Source organism: Nicotiana sylvestris, chromosome 5, assembly GCF_000393655.2.
Source record: "Nicotiana sylvestris chromosome 5, ASM39365v2, whole genome shotgun sequence".
NCBI classification, from domain to species: Eukaryota; Viridiplantae; Streptophyta; class Magnoliopsida; order Solanales; family Solanaceae; genus Nicotiana; species Nicotiana sylvestris.
In genome coordinates, this window is record NC_091061.1 from 90,152,107 (window position 1) to 90,169,904 (window position 17,798).

Here is a 17,798-nt window from a genome sequence, read left to right on the forward strand (position 1 = left end):
GAAACCCTTCCTTAGGGACAGTCGCATAGACTGAGACGTGAATGTAAAGCAAGTGTTTGGGAAGTTGGCCCGACCCGTTTGGTTTATCATAAGAAGAAATCTCGGAGATCATCAAGGCCTACCATATTAATGGGATCTCTGGTAGTAGGCCCAAGCCCCGGAAGACAAGTGAGTCTTAATAACATAAGCGAGAATGCCGAGGTCTTGTCAAAGCCTCTTCAATCATTGAATCATTGTTCAGCGCTTTCTCTCGCATGCCTCTGTGGTCAATGGGAGCAGCAAAAGATCAAACCCCACCCCACTCGGCTCAAGCCGAGGAGTTCCAGTTCTTAAGATTTGGAAATCCTAGTGCGCTATTGCACCTGCTAGAAAGAACAGTTGAACTGCCATTGGCCCGGGTTCAGCCTTTACTTTGAATTAGACTTAGGCTTTAACGGGGCTTCTTCCTAAATATCAATTACCAATAGATTTCAGACTGATGCAAGGCTTGAATAGACAGGAAGAGATGGCTAAAGGAAGATTGCATATTTCTATTCAAAGAAAGCCCTTTCTTTTGAGTATCTTTAGTGAGCCTATAGATGGAGACCCTACAGAGCCCGTAAACTCCCGATTTAGACATGAAAATAGGCCATTCCGGACCTTTTACTCATGGAACGAGAAGACCGATGCCACTATCGCCTCTTGGCTTTGCTTTCATATAATCTATTCGACTGGAAGGAAGGTTATACGACTTTTTGACTTTGCAAGAGTAGTTTCATCGGTGGAAGGGAGGGAGAAGGTTTGGAACACCAATTCCTCTCATGAAAAGACTAACTTCCCAGGAAAAGAGATGCTTCCTTCCTCTTACTTCCTTTATTCGATGCGGCTATTCATCTAGTTGTGTATATAAAGAAGAGTTCTTTCTTCATTCAAGGAAGGGTTCCAAACCTTTTATAAAGAAGGGGTATTCCTCTGATTCCTCTTAGGCGATGTCTGGATCTCAGTCTATCTCTTTCTCTTTCAGTTCTTTCCGTGGTGGAAAGGAAATCAATCCACTCGTCCTAACTAAGATGCCACTGGATCAACTCCAGAAGGAATTCCTTACCAAGAAAAAGAGGGAGAGGAGCGAGAGACTTTCCCTGAAACCAAGCAATCCTGAAGTCAATGGAAGAAGTCGTTACCATTGAACTTTGACTTTATATATATATTACTATACCTTTTTTCTTTTTTTTTTTTAAACCCAAGTCAGTAGGTTGTTTCCGAGAAATACGCAAAAGCAAGTAGTGGACCGTCTGCTATCGGGACAGCCAGCCCAGTCGGCATCGGAGAATGCAAAGAAGGTGGTTAAAAGTCCCTGAGTGATGGTTAGGCCAAGCCCAAGAAAACCCTTCATATACCGTAAGATGCCTTTTACAGCCTGGAGATATACGGTGGTGAGAGTGAGGTATTGAAGGGCGCCAACAATGCTACGATATTCCGTTGCATCAGAGAGAGGAGCACCCTCGTATGCAGAGAGCTTTAAGCCAGACGCAAGGGGTGTGGGACATGGCTTGGAGTCTTGCAAATGAGTTCGAGTAATTCCAAGGTGTATTTAGTCTGAGTCAAGACTAGAGAAGTTGATGTACGTTTGACTTCGATTCCTAAGAAAGAAATGAAGATCACCAAGATCTTTCATGGCGAAGTGCGTACCTAGTCGCTGAATGAAAGAAGGGGGAGGAGCTGAAAGCCACTCTTTAGTAGGGTTCTACTTTTTCCATTATTCCAAATAAAAAAATAATATAAAGAAAGAAGTTGTTTTTTCTGTCCTTTAGCATAAGGGTAGAAGGAAGCCTAGAGGCAAGGGTCCAACTCTTCCTGAAATTGCGCTTAGTCTCGCTACCTCTTTAGTTGCCGCCCCCTAAAAGTCAGTGCTTGCTGCAGACCGATGAACGTGGATTATCCAGTATTGAGCAGCGGTCTAGCATCCTTACGCCTTCTACTAGTCTAAGCCACACTGGGACTGAGAGTGGAGTCATTCCCGTTTGAATGAAAAAGGTACGAAGTAGCTCGGTGTCGGCTCTGCTTGTTGGCGGAGGATGAAAAGATCTGCGCCTTTCTCCCCCTGTGATTATGGCTCGCCCGCCCAGTCTAGTACCAAAGCACCCCGGTTCAATACCCGGGAGTAGAAGAGAGAACTCCTCTTTCTCATAAGTAGTGCCTCTCCTTCTCTACTACCGTAGCTGTCGGAAATAGCGAATTTTACTTCTTTTCCCCGAGAGACTTTATTTTCTTTTTTGAATTTCCTCAGTTCGGATTCTTGTCTGCGGTGGGAGATGCATTCCGGTGCGATGTCTCCGGTTTAGACACCAGGCGCCAACCTTCCTAAAACGCTCTGTCTTTATTTAGGTGAAGGCAAATAGGTCAGCGCACTAGCCAAAGACTTCCAGTCTATTTAACAATGAAAGACTGATTCTTGATCTTCGAGCGCTTTGGTGCGCAGGCTTGGCTCCGGATCTTTGAAAAAGTCCTCGATGCGGCGAAAGTGAATTTAGGCATCTTCAAAAGCTTAACCAAAGAGAGGTGCATCGCGGTATACTTTTTTCTTTTCTTCGGTGGGTCATGATTCCTAAGTCGGGGTGCTTATAAACCTCTCTTCACTTTCTGGCGGGCATGCCTTGCAAGTCTCGTATGGTGGCGATTTTGATAAGTCTTTTTGATATGCCACTTGGATCTCACTCTCCTGAAGTGCTATCCTAAGTGCGTACTGGTTCATCACCGACGGGTGATTTCTGATCACGTAAAAAAAAACCTCGTTCTATTTGTCTTTTTTTTTTCAATTAGTTAGTAAGTAAGTTCTCTTAGTCCCGAAGAGAGAAAAGTTGAACTACTCCTATATTTTTTAATAAAGGACTTGGAACCGGATTGTGGTAGGTAGGTGCGCGAATAATATAGGAATTGAGCGCAGTTTCCAATGTGAGAGGAATTCGCCCTAAGGCCTCATGAGAGCCTTAAAACAAACTGGTTTTTTTCATGACTGAATTTATCATCTCTTTCCTCAAACGAAGGATTCCCCTTAGCTATTCTTTCCTAAGTTTTCCCTTTCATCAGTACGTTTAGTCCTTATAAATTACCTAAATTGTACGTCAACTGCACCTGAAAGGGATGCCCGAGTCAGGGCTAGTGACAGGAGTGAAGTCCTAACATGGTAGCCGTACTGGAAGGTGTGGCTGGATCACCTCCTTTTCAGGGAGAGCTAATGCTTGTTGGAAGTCTGCTCTTTCCCTATCTTTGCTATCGATCGAACCATCTCGAAAGCACTAGGATCCGGATCTGTCTTATTGACCGGCTTTGGTCGAGCAACCGCTACATTTCTTGAACGGCTACTGCCTACATAACCCCTCTCCCTCTTTTCAAGGAAGTGAGTCTCAGACCCTATGTAGTTCTCGGTCCTTTTTTTATAAGTTCCTGACAGGTTCTTTTGTGGCTCTTCACTCCAGCCCTGAAGTAGTCTGTGAGCCCAATCTTTTTATCCGCGGTGGTCTTCCCACTCTCTTAAAGCTTTCAATAGCTTTGTCTTTGCTATCGAAGTAGGATGTGGTTCGTCGGAAAAATCCTTCATAATCTGTTGGATCTTTACAAGCTTCTCCGGTCCTGGAAGGAAGCCCTACTTTCCTTCCTTCCCCCAGCAGGCAACAACACTGGGAGGAAGACGATCAGGATCTCACGTATGGCAGCTGTTGGAACAAAGTCCGAATCCAAGAGGTACCTACCTAGAAAAAAAAGGGAAACTCACCACTCACTGGTGAAAGAGGAGAGAGAAAGGACCAATTGAAGTCCCCGGTGACCAACCATGGTCCCTGAATGCGTTTAGACACTTTCTTTAGCAGCTCCCAAAGACATCTCCTCTCAGATATCAGGTTTGAGGCCTTGGACGAGATAAAAGGCCTCAAACATTTCTTTATTACTAAAAGGGATCTGAAGAAAAAGAGTTTGCTCATCAGAAAACTTTCTAAAGACTAACTTTAGCATAAGAAAGGGAAGCATGCATTGACAAACTCTTCGACATACGACGGACCTAGCTGATTGATGTCATAAGCAATCTTCCTGGTCTAAGAGCAGCCTGAAATCGGAAGTTCACACTCAGCGTGAAGGAAAGTGCTTCTACTCTCTCTGAGCCCTCCATACAGTGGCACATCACCAGCCTTGCCTTAGTTCTCTTCTCGTTCAATGCTGTCTTTTCAGCGCTGATGGAAGCATGCCAAGGTGAAGTTGACGATCTGTTTAACCTTTTTCCGGATCTTCATCTTGCCCTATGAGCTTATGCAGTGAGTGCCGATGTTAAGGATCCTTTAGTTCTGAGCGAGGGCTTGACCCGTTGAGGAGGACATCTTCTTCCGCATCTCTCTTCTCAGATCGCCCATGATGGGACCCCTTATCTACGTCGTCGAAGAGATGGTCTTGGGACCCCATCTCCCACAGTAGACATAACAATTTGATTATTCCTATTAGATATGAGATAGCTCTTTATAGCCTCTATGGCTACTTCTCTTAAAAGCCTCGGTTGTCACCCCCGTAATCAAAAGACTTATCTTCAATTTCGTAAGGGAGACATCGGCACGACATTGTAGTAATATTATTATATTGAATAAGAATTGTAGTAGGGTATGGGGCGCTAAAGAGACATTACTGACTTGAAGCTCTGACCTCGGCTGTGAAACTAATGTTTTTAAGTTTCTTCCTTAGGATGATAGTTTATATAAATAGACCTATTTGCCGAAACGTAGCTTTCATTCATATATAGAATTCGGAAAATAGTCAGACTAAACGAAAAAGGTAAGGCTTGAACTGGCACTGCTGGAACCCACGTTTAAGGGTCGCTAACAAAAGGTGAAAGGAGGCCCTAGAGGAAGAATCTTTATACGAGTTCGAGGCGTGTAGCTTATAGTTACAGTTAGCCGACTCAATAGAAGAATGAAATAGGTGGGATCAGAGAGGGAAGTGACATCCAACTTGGGAAGCTCGGTACCACTAGTAAGAGGAGTGGCCAAAGGACGAGAATCAAGCATGTCTGCACGAGGCAAGAGATCTAGGGCATATTTCCGCTGACGAAGGATAAGAGTGCGCCCCTGCCGATACACTTCCATACCAAGAAAGTAGTGGAGAAGGCCCAAGTCTTTCATATTTTCATGAGCATGCAAGAACGAAAGAAGAGCAAGTATTCCCTGTTGATCACTACCTGTGAGAAAAAGATCATCGACATATAAAAGAAGGTAGATACTATCCCCAGATGTGTGACGAATGAATAAAAAGGTATCACAGGCACTGCCACGGAATCCCTTTAGAGCACAATATAGTGCTGAAACAAGTGAAAAAAGCTCTGGGAGCTTGCTTCAGTCCATAAAGAGCTTTGTGAAGTCGGCAGACATATCCTGGATGAGCGGTATCCAGAAAACCAGGAGGTTGAGACATATAGACCCCCTCCTCAAGAGTTCCGTGTAAAAAGGCATTACAGACCTCCAGTTGCTTAAGAGCCCAATTATATGTGCAAGCGAGATAATTTATAATACGAATAGTAGTAGGTTTGACAACAAGACGTGAAGGTATCATAAAAGTAAATACCTGCCTGCTGATGGAAGCCTTTCTCCATAAAGTATGCCACTGGAGGGGTCCTTCCCTGCAATGTATGTAGGAGGGTCAGCTTCTACTTACTTCCTTCTAGAAGCGAAGGTTGGCAAGGAAGACCCATTCAGTATACCAATGTTAGCGAATCAGATTCTTCAAAAGAAGAGTCTGCAGGGGCAGCAAATCTAGTTTCCAAATAAGTCAGAATCTTAGCGGAAGCTCTTCCTTTGACAGCTATTCCTATGTCAGCTACTACTTTGTCAGAGGCTAAGTTCCCTCTATCTTCCGGGAAGGGAGTAGAAGAAGAAGTCCTCGTGACTCGGCTACATAAATTCTCACATCATCCGAATAGATTTACATTGTCAATCAAATAGAGAAAGATAGTTTTTTGTACTTACCTTCCTACTAATAATAGATATGGTCGGTGATGCGATCCCCTTTCCTACCTAATCTAAGACTAATCTTAGTTTACAAGAAGTTTTCTTATGAAAGAAAGTGGACGTTTCTTTTTACTCAGTGAATGTTGCCGAATCTCTCGTTCTATAGGAGTAATAAGCGAAAAAGGGGATTCTTTAGGCTACTCCGCGGAAGAGTCAACGCGAAAGAATGGTAGTATTCAACTTTCTATTGTCAATGTTCAAGTTCTTTGTCTTAGCTTATCTTATTCTTCTTGAATTGTCTCGAATTACCTACGGAGTTTGAGGGGTTCACTAGATTTTTGATTCCTTCTCCATTTCTGAGAGCTGGGAAAGGTAAAGATTACTATATTCTTTCTTCCCTCTCTTCTTCCTCCCTGACTTCATACTCGTTCTAACCCAACAAAAAAGGGCAGAGTTCCATTTGGTGGGTGGGTCTAGGGCGAACGAAAGAGATGTGTAGCAGAGGGCAGGTGAGGCATTGTGTCGTCGAAGAGAAAGAAATTGGCTCTTCCATTTCTTAGTAGGAGTGCCCCTATGTTAGCAGGACATTTCGTCCAAGAACAAGGTTTGAGTTAGTGCACTAACTACCTTCTTTTTTCTCGCCTAATGGCTCTATCTCTGAGGTAACCCGGACTAGTAGCAACCGATTCTAGTAAATAAGATATTCTTAAATAGAATTGGTTCTTCTTTCTCTCTCCTTTCTTCTAGAGGAATTGAGTCCTTCATTTCGGTCTAACTTCCTTACTCTACCCCGGTCTCACTCCGACAGCGTACTATCCTAGACCTCTGTCTATCCCGACATTGATAGAAATTCATAGTTCTAGTACTTGCATTGCGGTCCGTCCATTAGTTCGATGATACTACAGCTACTACTGCAACTGCAAGAACAGCTACTGGAAAAAGATTCAACACTATAGTCTCGCCCACAACGAGGAAGTTTGAGATGAATGGGAAAAAGAGAGTCATGGAAATGATAACTAGGAGAGCGGCTGAGGCGATCAGAGAACGAATGGAAGATAAGAGCGTGGGATCAAAGAGAAAAAAATGGGATGAGGAAAGGCAAAGCTATTAATCTACCTCTGAGGTAGAGGTTAAATTTCACCTTCAAGATTTCGATTAATTGAATCTCCCGCCCCTACTTCTACTAAAGCTAGCTCCCCCTTCATCGTCCTTTTTTATTTCTTAGCTGCGACTTCCTCTCTATACACAATTCCTTTTTTGTGGGTTGTGCTGTAATAAGAAAGATCTTGCTATGACCATACCGATTCTCTCAACGCTCTCTCTTTTTTTCGCCAGTTAACTATTTTGATTCTTTTAGTGTGGGCTAAGACTTTTTGCTTTTCTTTCTATTGATTGAGACCTAGCCTCTCTCCTTTGGTTCGTAGCCTTGGGGTTATACACTTTTCCTTAAGGCAGAGGTTTTGCCCCGCTAGGAAAGAATGGAACTTCAGAAACATGTACTCCGTCGAAGGCAAAGAGGTTTCAGCAACCCTAGAGCTAGTTCAACTTGAAGACTGTCTTTTTCTCTATACGGAATTCCTAGGAGTCCACAAAAGAAGGCAGTACCAAATAACCTAGAATAAGGAAGTTTTAGACCCACTCAAGGGAACTAGCAAAGAAGCAAGATGTCCAGTCACCTGGTCTTTAGGATTCTTACGATAGCAGGCGAGACTAAGCAGAAATACAAAGTGTAGGTAATTCTTTATCCACTCTGCCGGATCAATCACATTTGACACCTAAGGAAGGAGAATTAGCGGCATCTCCTTCGAGAAGAGCCCATATTCTCATAGTAATACTATGAGATAGATTAGGAAAGACTTCGTTTTCCTCCAACTCCGGGTCAAGGTTTGCATTTAGCTGAGGTAGAAGTTCGTTAGCAAGTGGAAAGTCAAAAAGGGGGTCATTCTCTTCTAATTGAACTTCCCCCCCATCCTGTACAGGGGCTAAGCTTACTTGAATTCCTTCAAATTCAAGGGTTATAGGAGCCTCCTTTTCTTGAAGAAGAGGTGCATCCCCATTTCCTTCCGCCTTATTTCCATTTCCCCCTTCGGCCTCTCCCTCTTCGAGTCGTCTTCGCTTCTTTTGAGAAGAAGGCTGTTCAAGCATAAGGTCATCGTCCCCTTTCTTTCTTTTGTTTAATTGGCTTCTTCGATAGAGGCTTATGGATAGAATTGAAAGGGCGGTGAGGATTGTTCCTAGAATCATAGGGGAAAGGAATCTCCATTTCGAACTAAACAACCAGCGCGCTTGTTCCTATTTCATTTTCTTCTTCCAAGTCCTTGCACTGAGTTACTTACGGAATCTCAAATCTTGAGGCCGGGCCTCAGATGGATTAGGCGGGGACAGGATTCGAACCGATGACTTAAGTAATTTCTTATTATACGATATCTTCACCATGGATGATAGGATTCCTCCTGGAAGCGAAGGCAGGAGCAAAGCCTATTGATTCACCAGTTTGCTAACCTACTTGTCGGCTACCCGCACTCTGTAACCAGAATAGGGCTCTGGACTTAAAACCACCCGCTTTTAGAAGTCTGGAAGGCGGCGCCTAAACTAGTCGGACTTGCTTGAATCGATAGGCTTACCGGACTTCTCTGTCTATTCAATTGATTTTGTTGCAGACTCTTCCCCACGCCTATTTGTTCCCCCGGCCCTGTAGCTAAAGTCAAGCCTCTTCATTCATTCATGGCAATCGGTCTAGTAAGGAAGAAGTGAGCTCTAGCCTTAGTCTTAGTACGCGCACTCCGACCTATGGCTTTTCGATGATTTCGATCAGACAGAAGCTGAGAGTGGTGCTCTAGCTCCCACTGAGCTCTCCTCATCGGCTAAAACTTCTACTAAGATTGAAAAGAGTGTAGACTTGTCTCCAAGGATGGAAGGATCTTCCACAAAAAGGAAGGTACCTGTCGTTCGTACTCATCGCCAACCAACTACCACTACCTTGGTCACGATTCCAGTTCCTATGGGTCACAAATGACGACACGAACCTGTATGCGTCGTCAAATTACAGTTTCGACCTCGTTTGCCCGGTTTTGATTGTCGGAACCCTTCTTAACCACTTAAGTGACTAGTTTCGCACAAACTCATCCGGAACCTTTGGAAATCGATCCGACCAGTCCCGATAAGTCGTAAATGACGGCTCGAACCTACGGGTTCGGTCAAATTACCATTTTTCCCTCAAAAAGAAAATTTCGAGGTTTCGGGTCGTCACAAAGAACATGATAAGAACAAATGCAGAATCCAAAGAGTGACATGGCAGATGAAGAACAAAATTCCGTTTGGTAATCCTAATTTTTCTTGTTTGCTATTGGGGGTTATAATACATATCACAGTGTGTATATACATACATGTCTTGCATTCATTGGTTTGATGTACACACCGGATGTGACACGGGATGTGGGTAAGTTTTATTTAGGTTAGACTTTGCTGTTTTCAGTCACAAGTTGAAGACAACTGAAGATGGAAACCACCAAAGGATGTGGTGCAGTGGATGAGGCTGCTCCGCCTTTAACCAGAGGTCTCGGTTTCGAGCCATGGGAATGGATAAATCCTTGGTAAGGAGCGCTTCCCCCAAATGGGCCCTACGCGACGCGAATCCGGATTAGTCGGATTCCAATCGGGCTACCTCTGAAGGAAGGTGGCGGCGAGGAAGGGTATTTCGAATCTCGATCAAATAGCGTAGCACGGGACCGCGCCAAGCATAGCGAGTTAGGTATGGGCTTTCTTTCACTACCAGAATCACCATTTGGCAGGGCTACTAGGACTTGGGTCTCTCTCTTGGGCGGGGCATCAAGTACATCTATCTTTAGCGATTAACCAATTTCTAAACGCTGGAGTAGATCCTAAAGAGCTACCACTTCCTCATGAATTTATCTTGAATCGAGATCTTTTGGCTCAACTTTATCCCAGTTTGCCGAGGGAGCAACCCCATTTTTCACCTTGAATTGGTCAAAATATGCGGAATTTCTTACTTTTCGTGGAGGATTAGATCCTGTAACTGGGGGTCTGTGGCTGACTGATATTGCCCATCGCCATTTAGCTATTGCATTTATTTTTCTCGTTGCTGGTCATATGTATAGAACCAATTTCGGGATTGGGCACAGTATGAAAGATCTTTGAAATCCTTGATAGTCTGGAAAGGGAACGCGAATCTAGCCACCACTTTCTTTATTTAAAGAAAAAGAAAGAGGGTGCGGGTCAAATCCGCATCTTTGCGCCCTTTACTTACTTCAAGGGATGGTGCGTCCGATACATGATTGGTTAATGACGATTCTCAACAGCATCTGTAAGATCTCGAGGCTTACTAGACGGAATTCGATCAAAAATGAAAACTTTGGATATTTTTCTTAGAAGGAGATGAACTACCTATAGATTTGTATGTAAGTGCACGATAGGAATTAAGAGAAAGCTGGCATCCAATCAAGAAAGAATCACTTCGGACAATTAGACTAAGCTTCCCCCTTCTCTCTCTTCTTTAGCTAATGATGAAGCAAATCCCTAAAGTCAAAGTAGTCCATGAAAGCATCTATTTTTTCCGTTCAAGAAATTGCTTATGTAAAGATGGGGTGAGTCTCTTATAAGATCTTCCTTTCTTCTCTTTTCTTCTATTAGTTAGCTTGGATTGAGAAAGCTCCGCCCAATAGCGCTTAGCCATGTGTGTGTAGACCGAAATGGTCTCGCGAAGCCGGTCAACGGTAGCCTAAGAGCAAGTCAAAACTACGAGAAGGGCGCGAGAAGTTTTCTGAAGGTAGAGAGAGATTTTAAAATCAGACTTCAAGTTGGTGTAACGCGTCTTAAGAAGGCAGAGACCGCCCCAGGCTTCGCCCTAATTCCCATCTAAGGTTGAATAAGATTAGATTAGTCTCGCTAAATTCGTTCTCGAATGATTCATCGATGGAATTAGGCCTAGGTCTATGAAAATTTCTTGTGATTCCCCTTCTTTCTTCGACGAAGGCATACACGCATCGATAGGGAACCCAAAGAAGAGCTAGAAAAAGGAAAGCGGCACCTTAACTTAATAGCTCCATTTCTTGTTCCTGAGCGGAAGGTACGCTCAGCCCCTGATACATTGCTATTTCTTAATCCTTGCGGCCAGGAATAATGAGTCGGTTGGCTGTTAGAGTATAGCCTCTCTCGGGGTTAGCGATAAGAGTACACCGGCCCGTGTGGTAGCGGGCGAACTAAGGATTTCGTGCTTGCAAGGAAGCGTGCAAGTGGGTGAACGCATCACCAGCCAAGCTAGTCACTTGGAACATAGGGGTATTCAATCCCCGAGCTTCTGGGCCTTGAGAACCGACTTCGGATTTGCTCCTTAGATAGTGAGTAGCAAAGAAGGGTAGGGTTTAAAGTTTAGGGTTTTCACTTCCACGTCCCAGCTCGTCGAAGCTACCGCGTATCGATTGAAATTTCCCTCCTCAGCCGGAGGCGGAACCGGCTCCCCCTGAACCATCCTCGGAAGAGTAAGAAAGGAGAAGGGAAGGGGAGTTTCTCGCCTCCAAAGAGTATAAAGAAGCGGAGTGTCACCCCAACAAACTAGACGCACGCATCAAGGCGTTCTGCCAACGAGCGAAGGCGATCGCTCAAGAAAGGGGATTCAGCCCCGGCAAATGCGATGCAGTGAAAGACGCTGCGGACTATGTGGCCGGTGACGTAAAAGATATGCCGGCAGCTAGCCAACTCCGCTTTCTAACGAGGTTAAGGCGTGACCTAGAAAACGGAAACAGCGAGACCTGGGGTCTCATCGAACGAGAAGTTCGAAGATGGAGACCAGGTTCGGCACGAAATCATAAAGGTTTGAGGACCCGTTGGTCAAAGGAAAGGGAAGGTCCTGCTTCCGGGACGGAGCCGTATGACGCGAGAGTGTCACGTACGGTTCCTTTGAGAAGGGTGTGATACCACCACCTATCAGGCCCGACGAGCGGTCCACGGAGCTGCATCCCTACTCACCTGGTCTATGCACATCGCTCTCTCCAGGAGGTTGGCCGCCTATCCTAGATCTTCCCATTTCCAAGAAGATCCCGGGCTCGATCTGGTTTAGTATCAAGGTGATTCTTTTTCTGTTCCTATATATATGGGTCCGTGCAGCATTTCCACGATATCGTTATGATCAATTAATGGGACTTGGCCGGAAAGTGTTCTTGCCTCTATCATTAGCTCGGGTAGTCCCCGTTTCTGGTGTTTTAGTCACCTTTCAATGGCTCCCTTAATTATGTGCGAGGAATTGCCCTATTGAGTAATGGGAAGCGGGCTAGTCCCCGAAAATGCCCCGCCCGTAAGTTCCTTTGTCGTTGGGGAAAAAAAATCTCTTTTTATTTTTAGATTCGAAATTCTTCGTTTTTTTCTCCCAATTTCCCACTCTTTCTGTGAGGCAAAACCTCACCACACTACACTACACTTCGACACAAGAGAAGAGGACCGGGCGCTTTGTATCTTCGGGATAGGAGTTGGCGGTCTTCTTTAAGAGAACTTCAATCTAATACTCATTATGGATCAACTCATGTTTCCACTCTATTTTCATTACGAAAATCTCTCACGTCAGGATCTGTTGCTCAAACCGAATCACGCCAACGTTATGGAAGTTCCTGGATCGTGTAAAATAATAGTAGTACCAAAGACAGCACCTTCTATCAAAAATGGAAAATTGGCTATGGAGATTCCGTGCGGTCAGAAATTAATACAGACACAAAGGGCTTCAACAGGAAAGTCGTTTCGATCCAATCCATTCTTGGGGTCAAATAAAGACAAAAAAGGATATGTCAGTGACCTAGCACGACAAAGCACTCTCCGAGGGCATGGAATGTCTAATTTTTTGGTCAGAATATCCACAGTAATGTCTCTGTTAGATTCTCCGGTCGAAATAAGGGAAAGGTCAATTCTATTCTCGATGGAAACGGAATTTTGCGAATTCTCCCCCGAACTGGAAGATCATTTCGAGATCTTCGAACATATTCGAGGGTTCAATGTTACTATTGTAACTTCGGCCAACACACAAGATGAGACTTTACCACCGTGGAGCGGCTTTTTGCAAAAAGATGAGGGGGAAACTCAGTAAGATGTCGGAGAAGCGAAATATACGAGATCACAAACGTAGATTGCTCGCGGCTAAATATGAATTGAGACGAAAGCTTTATAAAGCCCTTTGTAAAGATCCCGATCTTCCTAGTGATATGCGGGACAAACATCGTTATAAGTTGTCCAAGTTGCCAAGAAAGAGTTCCTTTGCACGAGTAAGAAACCGATGTATTTACACGGGTCGCCCTCGTTCTGTATATGAGAAAAATTTCTCGTATCCTTTTTCGTGGATTAGCATCTCGAGGTCCTTTGATGGGCATAAAGAAATCGTCTTGGTAGCAACCACCAAACCAATAGAACAAGGGTTAGCTCCGCAGCAGGTCTACAAGCAAGGTAAGTAGGTCCATTACCAGCCGGCTCCGGACCGAAAAGACCTAACGGACTAATCCCTTATCTAGGATCGTAGATGCTAACGGGGCGGGAATCGAAGTGGGGGACCCCTCTACCGCCTGTGTCTATCTCCTGTCAAGTATGCTCCCCAGACATAGACTACGTACAGGGTAGTACTCTTGGAAAGATAGAATATCACCGCGTGAACATAACATTACATTAAGTTACGAATGTAACTCCCGAAGGATCGACCACTATTCTAAATATAGTAAGGCGGAGAACTGTTGTTCAGTGGAGCGCCGGAGTGCGGAGGTTGTTCCCATCATTGAAGTCAGGGTGTGGGACTGAGCCTTCCGAATGAGAAAGAAGAAAAGTGCTTAGTTTCGTTGGAAAAACCAACGCAAATATCATATTGACTTTCTCTCGCCCTACTTCTAAAGATAGATAGAAAAGGTTGGAGAGAATGACTTTCTGAAATTCTCTCCTTTCTAAAGCTGCGCAAGGCGGCCCCCCCAGAACAAAGCCCCACCCCTCTTTTCCCCCCTTTAATGAAGGACCCTCGCCTCGCTTCCTATTCATTTGTGGGTCTGGACCCGAGGGCCTTTTTTTTTCAAGAGGTGATTTCGAGAATCAACCAACGGAAAAATCCGTAGCCCAGGTGACTCACAGCCTCCCTCTCGCCCAAATAAATGAAATGGGATGAATCAAATCAATAAGCTTTTTGATTGATTCAGGGCGCAGCGAAGCCAAATTAAATCAAGGCAAGGGGGCTTACTTTTCCTGAGGCTGATTCATCCTATTCAAATTTAGCTATGCTAATGGAAGAGGAAAAGTTTTCAGATGAGATGGACCCCCAAGAGATGAGCGAGAACCCCCAATTGCTTAGGGGTCGCACTCTGTCCCGCTTGGTGGACGAAATCTTCTCTCCTTTTAGAATTCTTTCTCCCACACACCTTTTTTGCCCTCTTTCACCGAGGAGGAAAGAATAATCTTCCAAGCGGACAGAGACAAAAATTTCCATTAGATTCATTCCTAAGCTTGCTTTGTTGCAGCAAGATGATCAGTCCGAGAGTGCTGGAGAGAAGAGAAAGCGGTAAAAACCTCTCTTATTCGGTCACCGAGAAGTCGGACGACTCTTCAGTAACCCAGGGTGATCCGACCCCTTCGACGCTTTTTTCGCTGTATACCCCCTCCATCCTTCGGAAGTGGAAGAAAGGGTACTCTAATTTGAATACATAGTAGGGCCCCAGAACGCTAAAAGGTGGGGGAACTAGAGTTGTCACGATAGAAAAGATAAATAAATAAATGACTATAAGGAACCAACGACTCTCTCTTCTTAAACAACCTATATCCTCCACACTTAATCAGCATTTGATAGATTATCCAACCCCGAGCAATCTTAGTTATTGGTGGGGGTTCGGTTCGTTAGCTGGTATTTGTTTAGTCATTCAGATAGTGACTGGCGTTTTTTTAGCTATGCATTACACACCTCATGTGGATCTAGCTTTCAACAGCGTAGAACACATTATGAGAGATGTTGAAGGGGGCTGGTTGCTCCGTTATATGCATGCTAATGGGGCAAGTATGTTTTTCATTGTGGTTCACCTTCATATTTTTCGTGGTCTATATCATGCCAGTTATAGCAGTCCTAGGGAATTTGTTCGGTGTCTCGGAGTTGTAATCTTCCTATTAATGATTGTGACAGCTTTTATAGGATATGTACTACCTTGGGGTCAGATGAGCTTTTGGGGAGCTACAGTAATTACAAGCTTAGCTAGCGCCATACCTGTAGTAGGAGATACCATAGTGACTTGGCTTTGGGGTGGGTTCTCCGTGGACAATGCCACCTTAAATCGTTTTTTTAGTCTTCATCATTTACTCCCCTTTATTTTAGTAGGCGCCAGTCTTCTTCATCTGGCCGCATTGCATCAATATGGATCCAATAATCCATTGGGTGTACATTCAGAGATGGATAAAATTGCTTCTTACCCTTATTTTTATGTAAAGGATCTAGTAGGTTGGGTAGCTTTTGCTATCTTTTTTTCCATTTGGATTTTTTATGCTCCTAATGTTTTGGGGCATCCCGACAATTATATACCTGCTAATCCGATGTCCACCCCGCCTCATATTGTGCCAGAATGGTATTTCCTACCGATCCATGCCATTCTTCGTAGTATACCTGACAAAGCGGGAGGTGTAGCCGCAATAGCACCAGTTTTTATATGTCTGTTGGCTTTACCCTTTTTTAAAAGTATGTATGTACGTAGTTCAAGTTTTCGCCCGATTCACCAAGGAATATTTTGGTTGCTTTTGGCGGATTGCTTACTACTAGGTTGGATCGGATGTCAACCTGTGGAGGCACCCTTTGTTACTATTGGACAAATTTCTCCTTTAGTTTTCTTCTTGTTCTTTGCCATAACGCCCATTCTGGGACGAGTTGGAAGAGGAATTCCTAATTCTTACACGGATGAGACTGATCACACCTGATTAGTGAGAAATTCTGACACCAATCATTTACGAGTGAGTATTACACCAAGAATTTACAAGCGGATCGAGGAATGAAGGGAGAGGAATTAGAATAGAAAGAAAGAGACGGATTTCGAATTAGAGTAAGGGCACGCTAAGACATTCCTTTTCGTGCTTTCGATCTGCTTACTTATTATAAAGATAAAAAAAATAATAGATAGGCGGAAAGGCTTTACACAAGACCACAGAGCGAGAGAGAGAGCCTTCGCTTACCTGCTTAACCGTACCCTCCTATCGTACCTATATAGCCTTTCCTTCAGTTATATCCAGTTTCAGTTCTGCTTCCAACTACCGATGGGAGAAGGCTTGGACGTATAGCAAGATTAAATAAGAGGTATTGCATACGGGAATGATATATTAAATGAAAGGTTGGAAACAGAGCTGGAGATGAGCGCTAGCCAGAACGAAATGGACATATGAGCGATCGATTACGAGAGCTCGACCGATCAGACCGGGAAGAAGAGAAAGAAAGGTCAATCTCCGAAAGGCCTTCGCAGAGCTGAGCTTTAGGGGGGAATACTTTTTGTGGTCTTGCACATGGAAAAGTCAAGTATTCTACGCAGGCTTGATTTACCGGAATTTTTGCTTCAAAGAATGCTTTCAAGCTAGGAATTAAAGCACGGATAGCTTTATTTGACAATTAGCTGGAAGTCGGGTATGCCTATTCAACATAAACTAAGGCGCTGGGTAGATCGTAGATTGCCGGGTATGAATTCGATTCTAAGTCGGAGAATGCCCATGAATAGGGTCTTATTACAGAATCCGCTGTTTTGAAAGTAGCCCTAGACAGATCATTGCTAAGAGGAGAGCAGGGAATTTCTTGCTAATCAGGTGCTATCATCGTATTATAATGATTATTCCGACGTCAGAGCAGACGGGACTACCAATCCCAGAGTGAATTAACCTTGTCTGCACTACCACCTTAGTTTACTAGACCTTGGGGAATTGGCTAGTTACCTTCACTCCGCGTGGCAGCCTACCTACGTTTTGTCTTTTTCCTACGAGACCTTATAGTTTCCCAGCCTTTCTCCGCCTACATGCCCCCCGAAATCAGATTGGCTTTTTTCTTGAGGAAGGCCCATCCGCTTTTGTTTTCGAATAAGACTAAGGCGTGAGCGAGGGTCTCTTTGTGGTGGTCTTTCACCATCTTCCTTTTGATTGGCCTATATCTTGGAATCCGGTCTTTCGCTATTCCCACAGTCCCTTAGTCCCGTACCGGCTGTCGGTCTATCTCATATTCGCAGAAGAAGGAACTTGCTTAATGCCGGAAGTGTAATTAAGTAGGCGGCTGGTCGTAGAATAGTCTTTTCAGTAAGTGCTGTTGCAGTTGTAGAACCATTGGCCATTGATTCTTCCTCGCAAACCTTTCATCCCCGCTGTCTAGCTCTCTCGTAGTCCAAAGCTAATTCAATCGTATCCGCCTTTGAGGAAAAGACCGAATCAGTCTTTGAGCCATCCTAATAAATCCTCGTAGGTAATGCTCTTGGTCTGCCTTCAATCAGTTTCTCAGCCTAAGGCTTCGCTCTATTACCTGTGTTGTAAGCTTTCCAGTCTTTGAAGTAAGGTTCAATGCTAGGAAAAATGCTTTTGCTTCGCGGGTCTATCACCCCAATTGGTTTAGTTAGGAAATTTTTTATATGAGTATGCCCCTATCCCGTAAGCCTTCCATCGTTGCAAGCCCCTTCCATTCGGCCCAAGCTTTCTTTCGATTACGTCTGCTTCCGATTCTGTTATTCCGTTAGCCTTAGTTAGTCGTTTAGTCAAAGCCGTACGTATGCCCCTTTCGAATCGTTCTATCATTCGAAGTAGGAGCTGGGGTTGCGGGCAGAGAACTATTGGTATAGCGAGTTCATGTGCTTGCAGTTGGGTTAC

At 44.3% G+C, this 17,798-nt stretch overlaps 3 protein-coding genes across 3 annotated transcripts; all 3 read left to right on the forward strand.

The window, feature by feature from the left end:
* The first annotated feature begins 10,570 nt into the window (after window positions 1–10,570).
* LOC138891252 (large ribosomal subunit protein uL5m) lies at window positions 10,571–14,720 on the forward strand. Its single transcript, XM_070174521.1, has one exon. It carries the CDS (start codon window positions 12,484–12,486, stop codon window positions 13,048–13,050), a length of 567 nt encoding a protein of 188 aa, XP_070030622.1. The 5' UTR covers window positions 10,571–12,483; the 3' UTR covers window positions 13,051–14,720.
* LOC138868956 (uncharacterized) lies at window positions 13,052–14,497 on the forward strand. Its single transcript, XM_070146537.1, has 3 exons — window positions 13,052–13,403; window positions 14,211–14,308; window positions 14,453–14,497. The coding sequence occupies exons 1-3, from the start codon at window positions 13,052–13,054 to the stop codon at window positions 14,495–14,497; spliced, it is 495 nt and encodes a 164-aa protein (XP_070002638.1).
* On the forward strand, window positions 14,706–15,946 carry LOC138891251 (cytochrome b). The gene has a single exon (XM_070174520.1). The coding sequence runs from the start codon at window positions 14,706–14,708 to the stop codon at window positions 15,885–15,887; it is 1,182 nt and encodes a 393-aa protein (XP_070030621.1). The 3' UTR covers window positions 15,888–15,946.
* Window positions 15,947–17,798: the final 1,852 nt, after the last annotated feature.